Source organism: Coregonus clupeaformis, chromosome 28 (assembly GCF_020615455.1).
Source record: "Coregonus clupeaformis isolate EN_2021a chromosome 28, ASM2061545v1, whole genome shotgun sequence".
NCBI classification, from domain to species: Eukaryota; Metazoa; Chordata; class Actinopteri; order Salmoniformes; family Salmonidae; genus Coregonus; species Coregonus clupeaformis.
The window spans coordinates 10,172,141-10,188,876 of record NC_059219.1 but is presented as its reverse complement, the minus strand read 5'-3'; the positions used below and the strand labels follow the sequence as shown (position 1 = coordinate 10,188,876).

At 43.9% G+C, this 16,736-nt stretch overlaps 1 protein-coding gene across 1 annotated transcript; it reads right to left on the bottom strand.

Annotated features, from left to right (window-relative positions):
• Window positions 1–57: 57 nt before the first annotated feature.
• LOC121542783 (protein NDRG1) lies at window positions 58–15,328 on the bottom strand. The gene is made up of 13 exons (XM_041852322.2): window positions 15,264–15,328; window positions 13,877–13,984; window positions 13,224–13,265; window positions 13,010–13,115; window positions 12,547–12,667; window positions 9,209–9,271; window positions 8,818–8,878; window positions 8,328–8,414; window positions 8,046–8,102; window positions 5,876–6,042; window positions 5,523–5,622; window positions 5,246–5,333; window positions 58–1,566 (listed from the first exon to the last, which is right to left on the bottom strand). The coding sequence occupies exons 1-13, from the start codon at window positions 15,273–15,275 to the stop codon at window positions 1,358–1,360; spliced, it is 1,221 nt and encodes a 406-aa protein (XP_041708256.1). The 5' UTR covers window positions 15,276–15,328; the 3' UTR covers window positions 58–1,357.
• Between the last annotated feature and the right edge of the window lie 1,408 nt (window positions 15,329–16,736).

The window sequence follows — 16,736 nt, the reverse complement described above, 5'->3', positions numbered from 1 at the left end:
CCTCCCCTTCATCTACACTGACTTGAAGTGGATTTAACAGGTGACATCAATAAGGGATCATAGCGTTCACCAGGATTCACCTGGTCAGTCTATGTCATGGAATGTTCTGTACACTCAGTATATTTGTTGAAGTTGATTATGTATTTGTGATGATGTTATAGTAGGGATACAGGGGTCAAACCTATTGTAATTATGCGTCATATTCATATGGGGATCATTTTCTACCAAGTTAGGGCATTAACCACTGGAGTGGTCATCCTGTTTTATGCTCTTCTGTTTTGCTCGACTCTTTTTGTGTCATGTCATTAAGCTTTCTATGTATGTACTGTTGAAATGTTGAAAACATTTTGTCAAGTATTCAGTAGAGTTTATTGCAAAGTGTATATCAGACAAGATTCTCTCACATTCTCAGTTTTGCGTTTATTTCCTTTTACTCTTAATGAACAATAATGTTTGCCTCAATGTCTGCTTTGTCAAGTCAGTTATTTGCTCTGAGGTTAAAAGTGTATCAGCTTTGAGATCAGCTGAATAAGTGTTGTAATTTATTTCATTGGTCAATGTACCATGTCATCATAAACAACAACAACCTCTATCCAGGAAGTCACATTTTATTGGTTCAAATAAATACAAACAGTATTATGTACCAGTATGAAGATTTGGGTAGTGACAAATCTTTTCAAAGTAATTTTGTCAAAATAATTTCCGCTGCTTTTTTTGCTATTTCTCTAATACGAAGTGGTACTATACATTGCATCTCTATATCATTTAAATGTTAAAATAATCAGTTTTTCAGCATTGGAAAGATTTGACCAAGCATATGTAAAATATTTTACATATTCATCCTAGGATCACTGATAGTAATTGTGATACAAGTATCATATGTTAAACAACAGAAACAAAATAGGGAGTCCTCAATTTGATGCTTCATCTAAAAACATATGGCGTTAACAGGACTGTACATGAAATGTGTTTGGTTGAAAAAACCCTGGCATTGTAACATTCTCACAATAAAAACAATACATATTAGAGGAACATCCATACAGATTACATATCACCCAAATTACATACAGTATGGCAACCATTGGGTATAAACTCTATTACCCACAATGCAGTGAGAACAGCATAGATAGACTGTCCTCTATCATAGTAGCATGTTGTGGTTTATTGTCAGCAGCAACACAGGCAGTAGGGTAGGGAATGGACAGGGGTTATGAGGTTAGGGACACAGGGCCTGCGTCCCAAATGGCACCCTATTTACCACATAATGCACTACTTTTTGACGTCAAAAGTAGCGCACTATATAGGAAATAGGGTGCCATTTGGGACACAGCCTAGGACCTTTCAGTGACCAAAGGCACTAGCAGGCGTCCTCAGTCTTGCTGCTGGACGTGACAATGGTCTGATCCACGGTGCTGTTGGAGACACTCTCCACGGACACGTCGGTGTGAGCCCGGGCGGGCTGTTTGTCGTTGCTGTGAGAGTGGCTCCTGTTGCTGTCGCAGGAGGCGATGCTGGAGCCTGAGGCGGTACGGGACCTCACCAGTCTGGTCATGCTGGCCGAGGACACTAGGGGAAGGCAGGAGAGACCGTTAGGATGAGTCCCAAATTACACCCTATTCCAAATATATATATATATATACATACACTGCTCAAAAAAATAAAAGGGAACACTTAAACAACACAATGTAACTCCAAGTCAATCACACTTCTGTGAAATCAAACTGTCCACTTAGGAAGCAACACTGATTGACAATACATTTCACATGCTGTTGTGCAAATGGAATAGACAACAGGTGGAAATTATGGGCAATTAGCAAGACACCCCCAATAAAGGAGTGGTTCTACAGGTGGTGACCACAGACCACTTCTCAGTTCCTATGCTTCCTGGCTGATGTTTTGGTCACTTTTGAATGCTGGCGGTGCTTTCACTCTAGTGCTAGCATGAGACGGAGTCTACAACCCACACAAGTGGCTCAGGTAGTGCAGCTCATCCAGGATGGCACATCAATGCGAGCTGTGGCAAGAAGGTTTGCTGTGTCTGTCAGCGTAGTGTCCAGAGCATGGAGGCGCTACCAGGAGACAGGCCAGTACATCAGGAGACGTGGAGGAGGCCGTAGGAGGGCAACAACCCAGCAGCATGACTGCTACCTCCGCCTTTGTGCAAGGAGGAGCAGGAGGAGCACTGCCAGAGCCCTGCAAAATGACCTCCAGCAGGCCACAAATGTGCATGTGTCTGCTCAAATGGTCAGAAACAGACTCCATTAGGGTGGTATGAGGGCCCGACGTCCACAGGTGGGGGTTGTGCTTACAGCCCAACACTGTGCAGGACGTTTAGCATTTGCCAGAGAACATCAAGATTGGCAAATTCGCCACTGGCGCCCTGTGCTCTTCACAGATGAAAGCAGGTTCACACTGAGCACGTGACAGACGTGACAGACGTGACAGAGTCTGGAGACGCCGTGGAGAACGTTCTGCTGCCTGCAACATCCTCCAGCATGACCGGTTTGGCGGTGGGTCAGTCATGGTGTGGGGTGGCATTTCTTTTGGGGGGCCGCACAACCCTCCATGTGCTCGCCAGAGGTAGCCTGACTGCCATTAGGTACCGAAATGAGATCCTCAGACCCCTTGTGAGACCATATGCTGGTGCAGTTGGCCCTGGGTTCCTCCTAATGCAAGAAAATGCTAGACCTCATGTGGCTGGAGTGTGTCAGCAGTTCCTGCAAGAGGAAGGCATTGATGCTATGGACTGGCCGGCCCGTTCCCCAGACCTGAATCCAATTGAGCACATCTGGGACATCATGTCTCGCTCCATCCACCAACGCCACGTTGCACCACAGACTGTCCAGGAGTTGGCGGATGCTTTAGGTCAGGTCTGGGAGGAGATCCCTCAGGAGACCATCCGCCACCTCATCAGGAGCATGCCCAGGCGTTGTAGGGAGGTCATACAGGCACTTGGAGGCCACACACACTACTGAGCCTCATTTTGACTTGTTTTAAGGACATTACATCAAAGTTGGATCAGCCTGTAGTGTGTTTTTCCACTTTAATTTTGAGTGTGACTCCAAATCCAGATGTCCATGGGTTGATACATTTGATTTCCATTGATAATTTTTTTGTGATTTTGTTGTCAGCACATTCAACTATGTAAAGAAAAAAGTATTTAATAAGATTATTTCATTCATTCAGATCTAGGATGTGTTATTTTAGTGTTCCCTTTATTTTTTTGAGCAGTGTATATATATATATATATGAGTCCCCTATAGCTCAGTTGGTAGAGCATGGTGCTTTCAACGCCAGGGTTGTGGGGGGCCAGTATGAAAATGTATGCACTAAGTCGCTCTGGATAAGAGCATCTGATAAAATGACTAAAATGTAAAATAATATACAGTTCCTTCGGAAAGTATTCAGACCCCTTGACTTTTTACACTGTTACCTTACAGCCTTATTCAAAAAATGTATTTATTTATTTTTTATCCTCAGCTATCTACACACAATACCCCATAATGACAAAGCAAAAACAGGTTTAGATATTTTTGCAAATGTATTAAAAATAATTAACAGAAATACCTTATTTTCATAAGTATTCAGACCCTTTGCTATGAGACTTGAAATTGAGCTCAGGTGTATCCTGTTTCCATTGATCATCCTTGAGATGTTTCTAAAACTTGATTGGAGTCCACCTGTGGTAAAATCAATTTGACATGATTTGGAAAGGCACACACCTGTGTATATAAGGTCTCCCAGTTGACAGTGCATGTCAGAGAAAAAACCAAGCCATGAGGTCGAAGGAATTGTCCGTAGAGCTCCAAGACAGGATTGTGTCGAGGCACAGATCCGGGGAAGGGTACCAAAAAATGTCTGCAGCATTGAAGGTCCCCAAGAACACAGTGGCCTCCATCGTTCTTAAATGGAAGAAGTTTGGAACCACCTAGACTCTTCCTAGAGCTGAGCAATCGTGGGAGAAGGGCCTTGGTCAGGGAGGTGACCAATAACCCGATGGTCACTCTGACAGGGCTCTAGAGTTCCTTTGTGGAGATGGTTGTCCTTCTGGAAGGTTCTCCCATCTCTGCAGCACTCCACCAATCATGCATTTATGGTAGAGTGGCCAGACGGAAACCACTCCTTATGTAAAAGGCACATGACAGCCCACTTTGAGTTTGCCAAAAGGCACCTAAAGACTGTCTATGAGAAACAAGATTCTCTGGTCTGATGAAACCAAGATTTAACTCTTTGGCCTGAATGCCAAGTGTCACGTCTGGAGGAAACCTGGCACCATCCCTACGGTGAAGCATGGTGGTGGCAGCATCATGCTGTGGGGATGTTTTTCAGCGGCAGGGACTGGGAGACTAGTCAGGATTGAGGGAAAGATGAATGGAGTAAAGTACATAGAGATCCTTGATGAAAACCTGCTCCAGAGTGCTCCGGACCTCAGACTGGGGCGAAGGTTCACCTTCCAACAGGACAACGACCCTAAGCACACAGCCAAGACAACGCAGGAGTGGCTTCAGGACTAGTCTCTGAATGTCCTTGAGTGGCCCAGCCACAGACCGGACTTGAACCCGATCGAACATCTCTGGAGAGACCTGAAAATAGCTGTGCAGCAACACTCCCCATCCAACCTGACAGAGCTTGAGGGGATCTGCAGAGAAGAATGGAAGAAACTCCCCAAATAAAGGTGTGCCAAGCGTGTAGGGTCATACCCAAGAAGACTCAAGGCTGTAATCGCTTCCAAATGTGTTTCAACAAAGTACTGAGTAAAGGGTCTGAATACTTATGTAAATGTGATTTCAATGTTTTATAAATTAGCAAAAAATTCAAAAATACTTTTTGCTTTGTCATTATGGGGTATTGTGTGTAGATTGATGAGGGGGAAAAACTATTTAATCAATTTTAGAAAAAGGCTGTAACGTAACAAAATGTGGAAAAAGTCAAGGGGTCTGAATACTTTCTGAAGGCACTGTAGTGCACTGCTTTTGACCAGACCCCAAGGGCTCTATTCGCTCTGAAAGTTAGTCTCTTGGTACACTAGGAAGCTGGTAGCCACATTTTAGTTCCTCAGTTCTCAGTGCATGCTGACGACGGCTTCTGGAATATTGGGGAGCAGTAATATTCCACGTGAGAGATTCTCATTCTCTTTTTCTGTGCATGCTACCACTGACTACAGGTGATACCTTGTTGACATGCACTAAGATTAACATCATCTTCCAATTAGATCCATGATCCATTATCCTGAGCTGATACTTACTGTAACCCATGCCCTGGATGAAGTACTTGAAGGCCTCTGTCAGTTTGCCAGGCTGGCTCACCTGGGGAAGTCCTCCACAGTCAGCCATCTGATTGGACAAAGACAAAAGATTATGGGTCAACCAATCACCATTATCTTAACAACCCTTTTCTCATTACCAATCACATGCATTGTTCTTGGATGGTCAATGACACTGTGCTTCTGGATCTTTACTTACAAACTACTTTTGACAGTAATATTAATTGTTACATCTGTCTGAGTCACACATTAAACTCACCTTGAGCAGTGTTGTCTGTGTTGGGTTGAGCTTTGCGTTGCTCTCGACCACAGCCTCGACTGCAGGGGAGCTGTCTCCCACCACCAGCAGTGCAGGGCACCTGCAGGAGTCAGCAGATTAATTAGCTACTTAACTAATAATGCTCATAGTCAATATCATAACTAATACTCAATATCATAATTAATACTCATAGTAAATATCATAACTAATACTCAGTCAATAGAGCTAATGCTCATAGTCAATATAATATCTGAAACAATCATGAGTAGCTAGGGCCCTGAGTTTTCCCTGGTCAGGTCATGTGGTCAGGTAAGAGTCAGGGCCCTGATGCGGAGTCGGTCCGTGTGACGTACTTCAGAGTCCTGACGTTAATGTTTCCCCCCGGGACAGGCCTCTCGATCTCCAGGTCCCTGCGGCTCTGGTAGGACTTGAGGAACTGGGCCAGGTTGGACTGGTTGACATCATTGGTGATGTGGTTGCGGTATGTGGCGATCAGATCAGGGTTGTTCTGGATCTCTTCCTAATGCACAAATAATAAAACTCAATGGTAACGCTTTCTATGAAGTACATACGTTATAACATTGTGTATAATACACGTAATGTGTTATGACACTGACTATAAACATCCATAACAAGGGGTTGATGTTTCACAACAATTCATAGCTATTTAAATATAAATGTAATTGTATCATTCATACTCAGGTATATACAGTGGCTTGCTAAAGTATTCACCCCCTTGGCATTTTTCCTATTTTGTTGCCTTACAACCTGGAATTAAAATGGATTGTTTGGGGGTTTGTATCATTTGATTTACACAACATGCCTACCACTTTGAAGATGCAAAATATTTTTTTCTTGTGAAACAAACAACAAATAAGACAAAATAACTGAAAACTTGAGCGTGCATAACTATTCACCCCCCCCCAAAGTCAATACTTTGTAGAGCCACCTTTTGCAGCAATTACAGCTGCAAGTCTCTTGGGCTATGTCTCTATAAGCTTGGCACATCTAGCCACTGGGATTTTTGCCCATTCTTCAAGGCAAAACTTCGCCAGCTCCTTCAAGTTGGATGGGTTCCGCTGGTGTAATCAGCAATCTTTAAGTCATACCACAGATTCTCAATTGGATTGAGGTCTGGGCTTTGACGAGGCCATTCCAAGACATTTAAATTTTTCCCCTTAAACCACTTGAGTGTTGCTTTAGCAGTATGCTTAGGGTCATTGTCCTGCTGGAAGGTGAACCTCCGTCCCAGTCTCAAGTCTCTGGAAGACTGAAACAGGTTTCCCTCAAGAATTTCCCTTTATTTAGCGCCATCCATCATTCCTTCAATTCTGACCAGTTTCCCAGTCCCTGCCAATGAAAAACATCCCCACAGCATGATGCTGCCACCACGCTTCACTGTGGGGATGGTGTTCTCGGGGTGATGGTGTTGGGTTTGCGCCAGACATAGCGCTTTCCTTGATGGCCAAAAAGCTCAATTTTAGTCTCATCTGACCAGAGTACCTTCTTCCATATGTTTGGGGAGTCTCCCACATGCCTTTTGGCAAACACCAAACGTGTTTGCTTATTTTTTTCTTTAAGCAATGGCCTTTTTCTGGCCACTCTTCCGTAAAGCCCACCTCTGTGGAGTGTATGGCTTAAAGTGGTCCTATGGACAGATACTTCAATCGCCGCTGTGGCGCTTTGCAGCTCCTTCAGGCTTATCTTTGGTGTCTTTATTGCCTCGCTGATTAATGCCCTCCTTGCCTGGTCTGTGAGTTTTGGTGGGCAGCGCTCTCTTGGCAGGTTTGTTGTGGTGCCATATTCTTTCCATTTTTTAATAATGGATTTAAATGGTGCTCCGTGGGATGTTCAAAGTTTTGGATATTTTTTTCTAACCCAACCCTGATCTGTACTTTTCCTCAACTTTGTCCCTGACCTGTTTGGAGAGCTCCTTGGTCTTCAAGGTGCCCCTTGCTTAGAGGTGTTGCAGAACAGGTGTGTAAAAACACACACATATATATATATATATATATATATACACATACATACATACATACATAGATCATGTGACACTTAGATTGCACACAGGTGGACTTTATTTAACTAATTATGTGACTTCTGAAGGTAATTGGTTGCACCAGATCTTATTTAGGGGCTTCATAGCAAAGGGGGTGAATACATATGCACGTACCACTTTAAGTTATTTTTTTCATTCCACTTCACCAATTTGGACTATTTTGTGTTTGTCCATTAGACCATTACATGAAATCCAAATAAAAATACATTTAAATTACAGGTTGTAATGCAACAAAAATAGGAAAAAACACCAAGGGGGATGAATACTTTTGCAAGGCACTGTAGCTTCCAGAGGGGGACAGAAGTCTTATATTGACAGTTTATTGAACAAAACTACATCTTTAGGATGTTTAAAAACAATTCGTCGCTCTTTCGATACGGACTGTCAGTGGTTGTAGTGTAGTAGATGGAACAGAGGTAGTAATTAAGGTGTTAGTGTTACTCCTGTGTCTATCTTACCCTTACCTTTCCAAACATGTGGTTTATAACATGATCAGGTAGTGCTTGGATCCAGCCAGTCATCTGAACAGAGAGAGAGTTGGGAGTTTACAGAGGTGCATGCTCCCCCAACCAGGCTCTGATCAAAACACAAAGATCATTAAAGCAGATCTATACGTAATCCCCTAAGAATTCAACTCTATCAGAGTAAATCGGCGTGTCACCATTGTTATGTCGGAGGGTATTAATAATCATAATAAACTAATACAAAGTTAGTTATGGTATGTTATGTTAGATAAGCTATGCTACCTTGTGTGTAAGTGAATCTATCACGCTCTCAGCACGTGCATTGATGTTGATGAGGACAAGTCCCTCAACCTTGTCTGGATGGTTCAGCTGTAGCCAGGAAGAATAAAGAGAAGAAGAACATAGCGCAACCCATTTGGGACATATTTAGGATTCAAGAGAGCAGGAAACGACACAAACACTTGTACAGCAAGACAAACTTTGTTGTGATATCTACTATAAGCTTCATTGTTTCAGTGGTTCGTCTAACGTAAGGATAACCACCACACCGTCTGTTCAGTGTCTGTACAGTACAGAACAGTGTAGATGTGTGCAAACAAAATAACATTCCAAAGGACTTGCTGCTTGGCAATGACAATGATCACGATTATGTTGCCGGTTTCAACACTGTGGTATGTTGGAAGGACTTTTACTAGGTTTAAATCCTAGTTTAATCATGGCTGCTCAATTTAAACAAAAACAATGAGTTCAACAGCAACAAAAATCAACTCACAGCGAATTTCGCGATGATGTAGGCACCAGCACCACATCCCAGTCCAATGACACTCTTAAACCTGAAGGGAAACAACAATAGGTTTGATGGGAGTTTGAAGCTTCTAATAAGAGGATGTAAACTTCTGCGTGAATGTAATTTAAATTATATTTAGTTATCCACATAAAATAAAATAAATGTGTTTTTGATCCCGGAGGATAACACTTTTATTAAAACACGTATTTCCAAAATGTTCCTCAATGGTAAAACAAATCAATCATAAGTGAAAATCATGTTTTTATTGGTATTTGTACTGCATTGTTGAGGGAGCTTGCCAGTACACATTTAGCTGCACCGTTTATACCAGCTGTAAACTGTGTATGTGACGAATAAACTTTGATTTGGGTCTTACCGAAAGTGCTTGAGGACCTGAGGGAGAGTCTCAGAGAGCTGGTCCATAGAGGGGTAGGTGTGCCTGCAGCGGAAGACCAGAACAAGTTACCTCAGGTGCTCCTCATCCTCTCTAACAAGATACAAGTCATGGATGTGTCCCAAATGGCACCCTATTCCCTATATAGTGCACTACTTTTGACCAAAGCCTCTGGTCAAAAGTAATGCACTATATGGGGAATAGGGTGCCATTTAGGATGCTCTCATAATGTTATTTTGCCAAACTAGTCTCTCAAACATGTTGACATTTTTTTATTGAATTTCTCATCCATTTGTTATCATCTGTTGGTACCTTGTTATTCTCTTTCTACCCTCTGAACATCGTCTCTTTTCTCACTGGTTACTTCTACTACCTGAACATTCAGGTAGAGGGAACTACACTAGCCTAGCAGTGACCCAGTCTCCTGATGTTGACTGTTTAAGAGTCTTGTGGACCAGGTGCCATGTGACAGTGGATTATCATGGCAGGCAGCTGCTGTTAGTCCTGCTGTCCACTAACACTAACAACAGATGGGACTAGATCCCAGTGTCCACTAACAACAGATGGGACTAGATCCCAGTGTCCACTAACAACAGATGGGACTAGATCCCAGTGTCCACTAACAACAGATGGGACTAGATCCCAGTGTCCACTAACAACAGATTGGACTAGATCCCAGTGTCCACTAACAACAGATGGGACTAGATCCCAGTGTCCACTAACAACAGATGGGACTAGATCCCAGTGTCCACTAACAACAGATTGGACTAGATCCCAGTGTCCACTAAGACTAACAACAGATGGGACTAGATCCCAGTGTCCACTAAGACTAACAACAGATGGGACTAGATCCCAGTGTCCACTAAGTCTAACAACAGATGGGACTAGATCCCAGTGTCCACTAAGACTAACAACAGATGGGACTAGATCCCAGTGTCCACTAACAACAGATGGGACTAGATCCCAGTGTCCACTAAGTCTAACAACAGATGGGACTAGATCCCAGTGTCCACTAAGACTAACAACAGATGGGACTAGATCCCAGTGTCCACTAACAACAGATGGGACTAGATCCCAGTGTCCACTAACAACAGATGGGACTAGATCCCAGTGTCCACTAACATCAGATGGGACTAGATCCCAGTGTCCACTAACAACAGATGGGACTAGAACCCAGTGTCCACTAACAACAGATGGGACTAGATCCCAGTGTCCACTAACAACAGATGGGACTAGATCCCAGTGTCCACTAACAACAGATGGGACTAGATTCCAGTGTCCACTAACAACAGATGGGACTAGATCCCAGTGTCCACTAACAACAGATGGGACTAGATCCCAGTGTCCACTAACAACAGATGGGACTAGATCCCAGCTTGTGTCTCTCAGACCGGGCATTACTCTGACCTACATCCTCGTTGCTGTTGAACTCTTGATAGCAGCCCACCCATTCGGTTTGTTTTCAAGGTCACTTTCTATGCAGGTGTCTACTGTATGTATGTATGTATGTATGTATGTATACTGCTCAAAAAAAATAAAGGGAACACTTAAACAACACAATGTAACTCCAAGTCAATCACACTTCTGTGAAATCAAACTGTCCACTTAGGAAGCAACACTGATTGACAATAAATTGCACATGCTGTTGTGCAAATGGAATATACAACAGGTGGAAATTATAGGCAATTAGCAAGACACCCCCAATAAAGGAGTGGTTCTGCAGGTGGTGACCACAGACCACTTCTCAGTTCCTATGCTTCCTGGCTGATGTTTTGGTCACTTTTGAATGCTGGCGGTGCTTTCACTCTAGTGGTAGCATGAGACGGAGTCTACAACCCACACAAGTGGCTCAGGTAGTGCAGCTCATCCAGGATGGCACATCAATGCGAGCTGTGGCAAGAAGGTTTGCTGCGTCTGTCAGCGTAGTGTCCAGAGCATGGAGGCGCTACCAGGAGACAGGCCAATACATCAGGAGACGTGGAGGAGGGCAACAACCCAGCAGCAGGACCGCTACCTCCGCCTTTGTGCAAGGAGGAGCAGGAGGAGCACTGCCAGAGCCCTGCAAAATGACCTCCAGCAGGCCACAAATGTGCATGTGTCTGCTCAAACGGTCAGAAACAGACTCCATGAGGGTGGTATGAGGGCCCGACGTCCACAGGTGGGGGTTGTGCTTACAGCCCAACACCATGCAGGATGTTTGGCATTTGCCAGAGAACACCAAGATTGGCAAATTCGCCACTGGCGCCCTGTGCTCTTCACAGATGAAAGCAGGTTCACACTGAGCACATGTGACAGACGTGACAGAGTCTGGAGACGCCGTGGAGAACGTTCTGCTGCCTGCAACATCCTCCAGCATGACCGGTTTGGCGGTGGGTCAGTCATGGTGTGGGGTGGCATTTCTTTGGGGGCCGCACAGCCCTCCATGTGCTCGCCAGAGGTAGCCTGACTGCCATTAGGTACCGAGATGAGATCCTCAGACCCCTTGTGAGACCATATGCTGGTGCGGTTGGCCCTGGGTTCCTCCTAATGCAAGACAATGCTAGACCTCATGTGGCTGGAGTGTGTCAGCAGTTCCTGCAAGAGGAAGGCATTGATGCTATGGACTGGCCGGCCCGTTCCCCAGACCTGAATCCAATTGAGCACATCTGGGACATCATGTCTCGCTCCATCCACCAACGCCACGTTGCACCACAGACTATCCAGGAGTTGGCGGATGCTTTAGTCCAGGTCTGGGAGGAGATCCCTCAGGAGACCATCCGCCACCTCATCAGGAGCATGCCCAGGCGTTGTAGGGAGGTCATACAGGCACGTGGAGGCCACACACACTACTGAGCCTCATTTTGACTTGTTTTAAGGACATTACATCAAAGTTGGATCAGCCTGTAGTGTGGTTTTCCACTTTAATTTTGAGTGTGACTCCAATTCCAGACCTCCATGGGTTGATAAATTTGATTTCCATTGATAATTTGTGTGATTTTGTTGTCAGCACATTCAACTATGTAAAGAAAAAAGTATTTAATAAGATTATTTCATTCATTCAGATCGAGGATGTTTTATTTTAGTGTTCCCTTTATTTTTTTGAGCAGTGTATGTATTTATGTACATTTTGTTGAATGTGTTTGTATGCAAATTTACTAGCAGCACTCCACCTTACGGGCGGTAAATCATTGGAGCCGACTAATTTGTTTCTATTCAATTTCATGGTACACGGAGGACTGCCACCACCAGAGAATCTTCAACTCAATAACCCCCCTTGCAAAGCACAAATTCATGCTGCTAATAAAGGATGACTTGACTTGAGTGTGACACTGGTCACTCACTCGGCGGAGAGAGTGGCGGCACCCTCATGCTGCCCGGGGGCATCGACGTGGCACACGGCAAAGTGCCTCATGATCTCCTGCATGTCCTCGTGGCTGAACAGGGGGTTGAAGCACGACTTGTCTAGACACACGGGAGAATATAAGACAAGTTCAGCAAAGTGCTCCTAAATGTTGTTTTTCCCTGTGCATTGATGCTTTTGAAATTGACATTGAATTGAATAGAACAACCATATGTGACTGTATACAGGTCACGACAGCCTGAATTAACACACAAAAACAAGTCATTTGTTTAAAGTTCTGTTTGTCATCAAAGCGCTGTATTTAGATGCACATCAATATGGAATGGAACTTAGCTCTTAGCTGCCAGATGTGTACAATAACAATCAACTGAAGATAAACTGCACAGCCCAGACAAGGCTCTCTCACAGCCCAGACAGGGCTCTCTCACAGCAACAAAACATACAGTTCAGTCCAATATCGTGGAAGGTCATGATGACGGGGCGGTTGCCCTTGGGAACCCCCTTCAGGGTGCAGTGGACCTTTCCAAACTGAGTCTCCACGTCATCCTCCTGCCATGGGAAAACTCTGATTAGACAAACACCACAACTATAACGGTCCTACTTGCAGCTGTTACTTACCATGATATAAATACACAGGGTTTAGGTGTTGATACGTACCCTAAGGCCGACCATGAGTCTTGCAACCGCCCCGGTCAGCCCCTGAAGGACAAAACAAAACCAATCTCATTATACACAGCGTCATAAATCAACTTGTTGGAGTGAGTTGATGAACTCTGTTTTATCAAAACGGCCATCAACAGAAAAATATAGTGTATCCCAAATGGCACCCTATAGAGTACAACTTTTGACCAGAGCGTTATTGGCCCTGGTCAAGAGTAATGCACTAAAAAGGGAATTCGAACATTTTAGATATTTTCGTAATCTGCTACAGTATGGTTTTAAGAAACTTCAGGACAAACGCTTCACTGTTGAACTTTGCTTCGGGGTCATGCCTACAGGGACATGAGGGCTAATTTGATGTAATACATTTTTTTTTTTTTTTTTTTTTTTTTTTATCCTGGTTTTATTAACTCTGGCAAAGGGGTTGTTCATTGATAACTTTCACTAAGGCACAATGAGGTTCCAGAAACTGGTTCCAGCTACTGCCAAAGCTGAACAGGCACATAGTGGTCATATGCGTCCCAAATGGCACCCTATATAATTTTTCTGAATGTTTTATATCCTGCCTGTGTATTTCGAATGACCTGAGCACCATTCAATCCAAACTGATATCCAGAACTTTCCGGTGTATGAACAACTAAACAACTCACAGGAAGTGGGTTAATGTTGACCTGCGCTTCATTTCCCTCCAGGTCAACCTCATCCAGCTCCACCAAAGAGGGGATCTGCTGAGAAGCCTGTTGATGTTGATGAGCACCCTGTTGAATGGAGAAGGGGAGAAAAAAAACATTTCACAGAATACTCATGGTTGCTTCCCAACTGGCATCCTATTCCCTAGATCAGGGTTGCCCAACCCTGTTCATGGAGAGCTACCCTTATGTAGGTTTTCGCTCCAACCCCAGGTGTTACTAACCTGATTGATCTTATCAACCTGCTAATTATTAGAATCAGGTGTGCTAGATTAGGGTTGGAGCAAAAACCTACAGGACGGTAGCTCTCCAGGAACAGGGTTGGGCAGTCCTGCCTTATATATTCCACTACTTTTGACCAGGGCCAAATAGTCTCTGGTCAAAGGTAGTGGACTACATAGGTAATAGGGTGCAGTTTGGGACGAAACCTTAACCAACATATAAAAAAACATACATTTCACATTTGAAATCGATAGCAAAGCTATTGGATTTGTTATACAGTGGGGATTTAGGTATTCAATTGGCTGCATTATTCTGTGATGCTGCTGTAGGCTATATTTGCCCATGTCAACCAACGGAAGCATCAAGCAGCATCTGTACAGGTGGCATTTGCCATAACACCCATCTGCCATGATGCTGCAGACCGTATGTGTCAGTGTATCAGTGAACAGATTACAGCAACTTTGTTTGTTTACACTGGGTTTCTTTTATGAATTCGTTAAAAGGGTAGCCTACACATCCTAATGTTTGTCAGCCATTGCGCACGTGTGAGCGCGCGAATGTTTCCAGCGCATGAGAGCGACTACCTGCTAGTGATGGGCATTCCGAGTCTTTTCGGTGCATTCGGTTCACTCCCAAACGGCTCTTCGTTCAAAATGTTTCAAAATGGACTAAGAACCATGAAAAAGTGCACATATCCAATGTAAAGCCCAAAAGGTAGGCTACCATTATGTCAGATCGTGAAATGCGCGTTCAAATAAATTTTTACCTGGCCAAATTATTAGATGGCCTGCAAAGAAAATGAATTTTTGTTTATATGCACTGACAAAAATCAGGGTGGACCAGATTGACGCGCTCTCCCGACTATTTATTGATTCTGCAGTGAGGATTCACCCTCTTTAGATAATTCTTTTGTAACTTGTTTTGAGCTCAAAAAGCAGTATGCAAATCAGGGAGCCAAAATAACGGCTCTTTCACCAATGCGATTCGGTTCCCGACGTTCACCAGAAAGATCCGTTCAAAAAGAGCCGTTCGTTCGCGAAGGACCAATCATCACTACTACCTGCCAGTACCTCATCATCATCACATACGCATACCCGTTCTTTATACCTCAATGACACATACCCACCTTCCTAGACATGATGCTCGGTGATGGTGGTGCGGATGTGTTGGTTGAAAACCGAAAAGCGCCAAGATTCGTAAATTCGTAAATTCCCCAGAGACACATAACCTAATAAACGAATTTTGTTCAGACGTCACAAAGATTTTGGAATTTTGGCTTCGCTTTCTCTGTGGTTGTCATAATGGTCATCGTGGTCTGCCAGTTTAAATAAAGGCAAATCCCTAGACAATTCCCAAGGTTATTTTGACCAAGCCTCATCATGATGACCGTGGGCTAGACATAGGCCTAGGTTTTTTTGTTATATGACTGGTTTCTAGTTTGGATTGTATAGCCTGCCCTATAGTGTATTTTACTTAAAATATGTGGTGCTCAATGCAAGAAATAAAAAAGAAAAAAAGTTAACAACTCAAAATATAAGTGCAGAGCCTACAATAGGCTAGATTTTAATACCGTTCAGATGAATACAACTATAAGGGGGTTATGAAAGAAATGGTAAGCCTATGTATGGTAAGCCTCTCCATGGGTATCACCGTAACCCAGATTTACAGGTTGAATACAACATGTGAGAGGGCTACATCACAACAATCACAATCTACTCCTGACCGTTTTAATCATTCATATGTCATAAACTCCTCACAACAAACTCCTAATGTCCTGGGGCTGCGTGACAAATGGCACCCTATTCCCTACATAGTGATGGACCCTGATCAAAAGTCGAAGCACTATAAAGGGAATACACAAAAGGGTTCTTCGGTTGTCTCTGTGGAAAGGGTCCTACAGTACATGGAACCCAAAATAGTTTTACCTGGAACCAAACGGGTTCTACCTGGAACCAAAAAGGGTTCTATGGAGACAGCCGAAGAACCCTTTTAGGTTCTAGATAGTTCCTTTTTTTCTAAGAGTGTAAGGTGCCATTTGGGACACAACTGTATACCCTGCTGGTTCAGTAATCAGGGGGTGTGTGTCGCTGCCTGCTGGTTCAGTAATCAGGGGGTGTGTGTCGCTGCCTGCTGGTTCAGTAATCAGGGGGTGTGTGTCGCTGCCTGCTGGTTCAGTAATCAGGGGGTGTGTGTCGCTGCCTGCTGGTTCAGTAATCAGGGGGTGTGTGTCGCTGCCTGCTGGTTCAGTAATCAGGGGGTGTGTGTCGCTGCCTGCTGGTTCAGTAATCAGGGGGTGTGTGTCGCTGCCTGTGCCTGGCAAGCCAAAAAGCCCACAAAGCTGCAGCAGGTGATCTGTTTCAATCAGTCAATGGCAAAGACTAGAGAGAATATGCATCCCAAATGGCACCCTATTCCCTATATAGTATGGGACCTGGTCAAAAGAAGTACACTATAAAGGGAATAGGGTGCAATTTAGGACGCAATCTAGAGCAGGCATGGGCAACTGGTGCCCTTTTGTAGGCCCCGGATCAATTTCCAAAAAGGAAAAATAAAATATATATATATATTATTTTATTTATTGTTTTATTTTTGGAACTCA

What these genes read in the sequence shown, in the direction of transcription:
- LOC121542783 (XM_041852322.2), bottom strand. An exon ending in ATTAACGTCAGGACTCTGAA is followed by an intron (nt 5,623 to 5,875) that starts GTACGTCACACG and finishes TGACTCCTGCAG; the next exon opens with GTGCCCTGCACTGCTGGTGG. An exon ending in CACAGACAACACTGCTCAAG is followed by an intron (nt 5,334 to 5,522) that starts GTGAGTTTAATG and finishes TTGTCCAATCAG; the next exon opens with ATGGCTGACTGTGGAGGACT.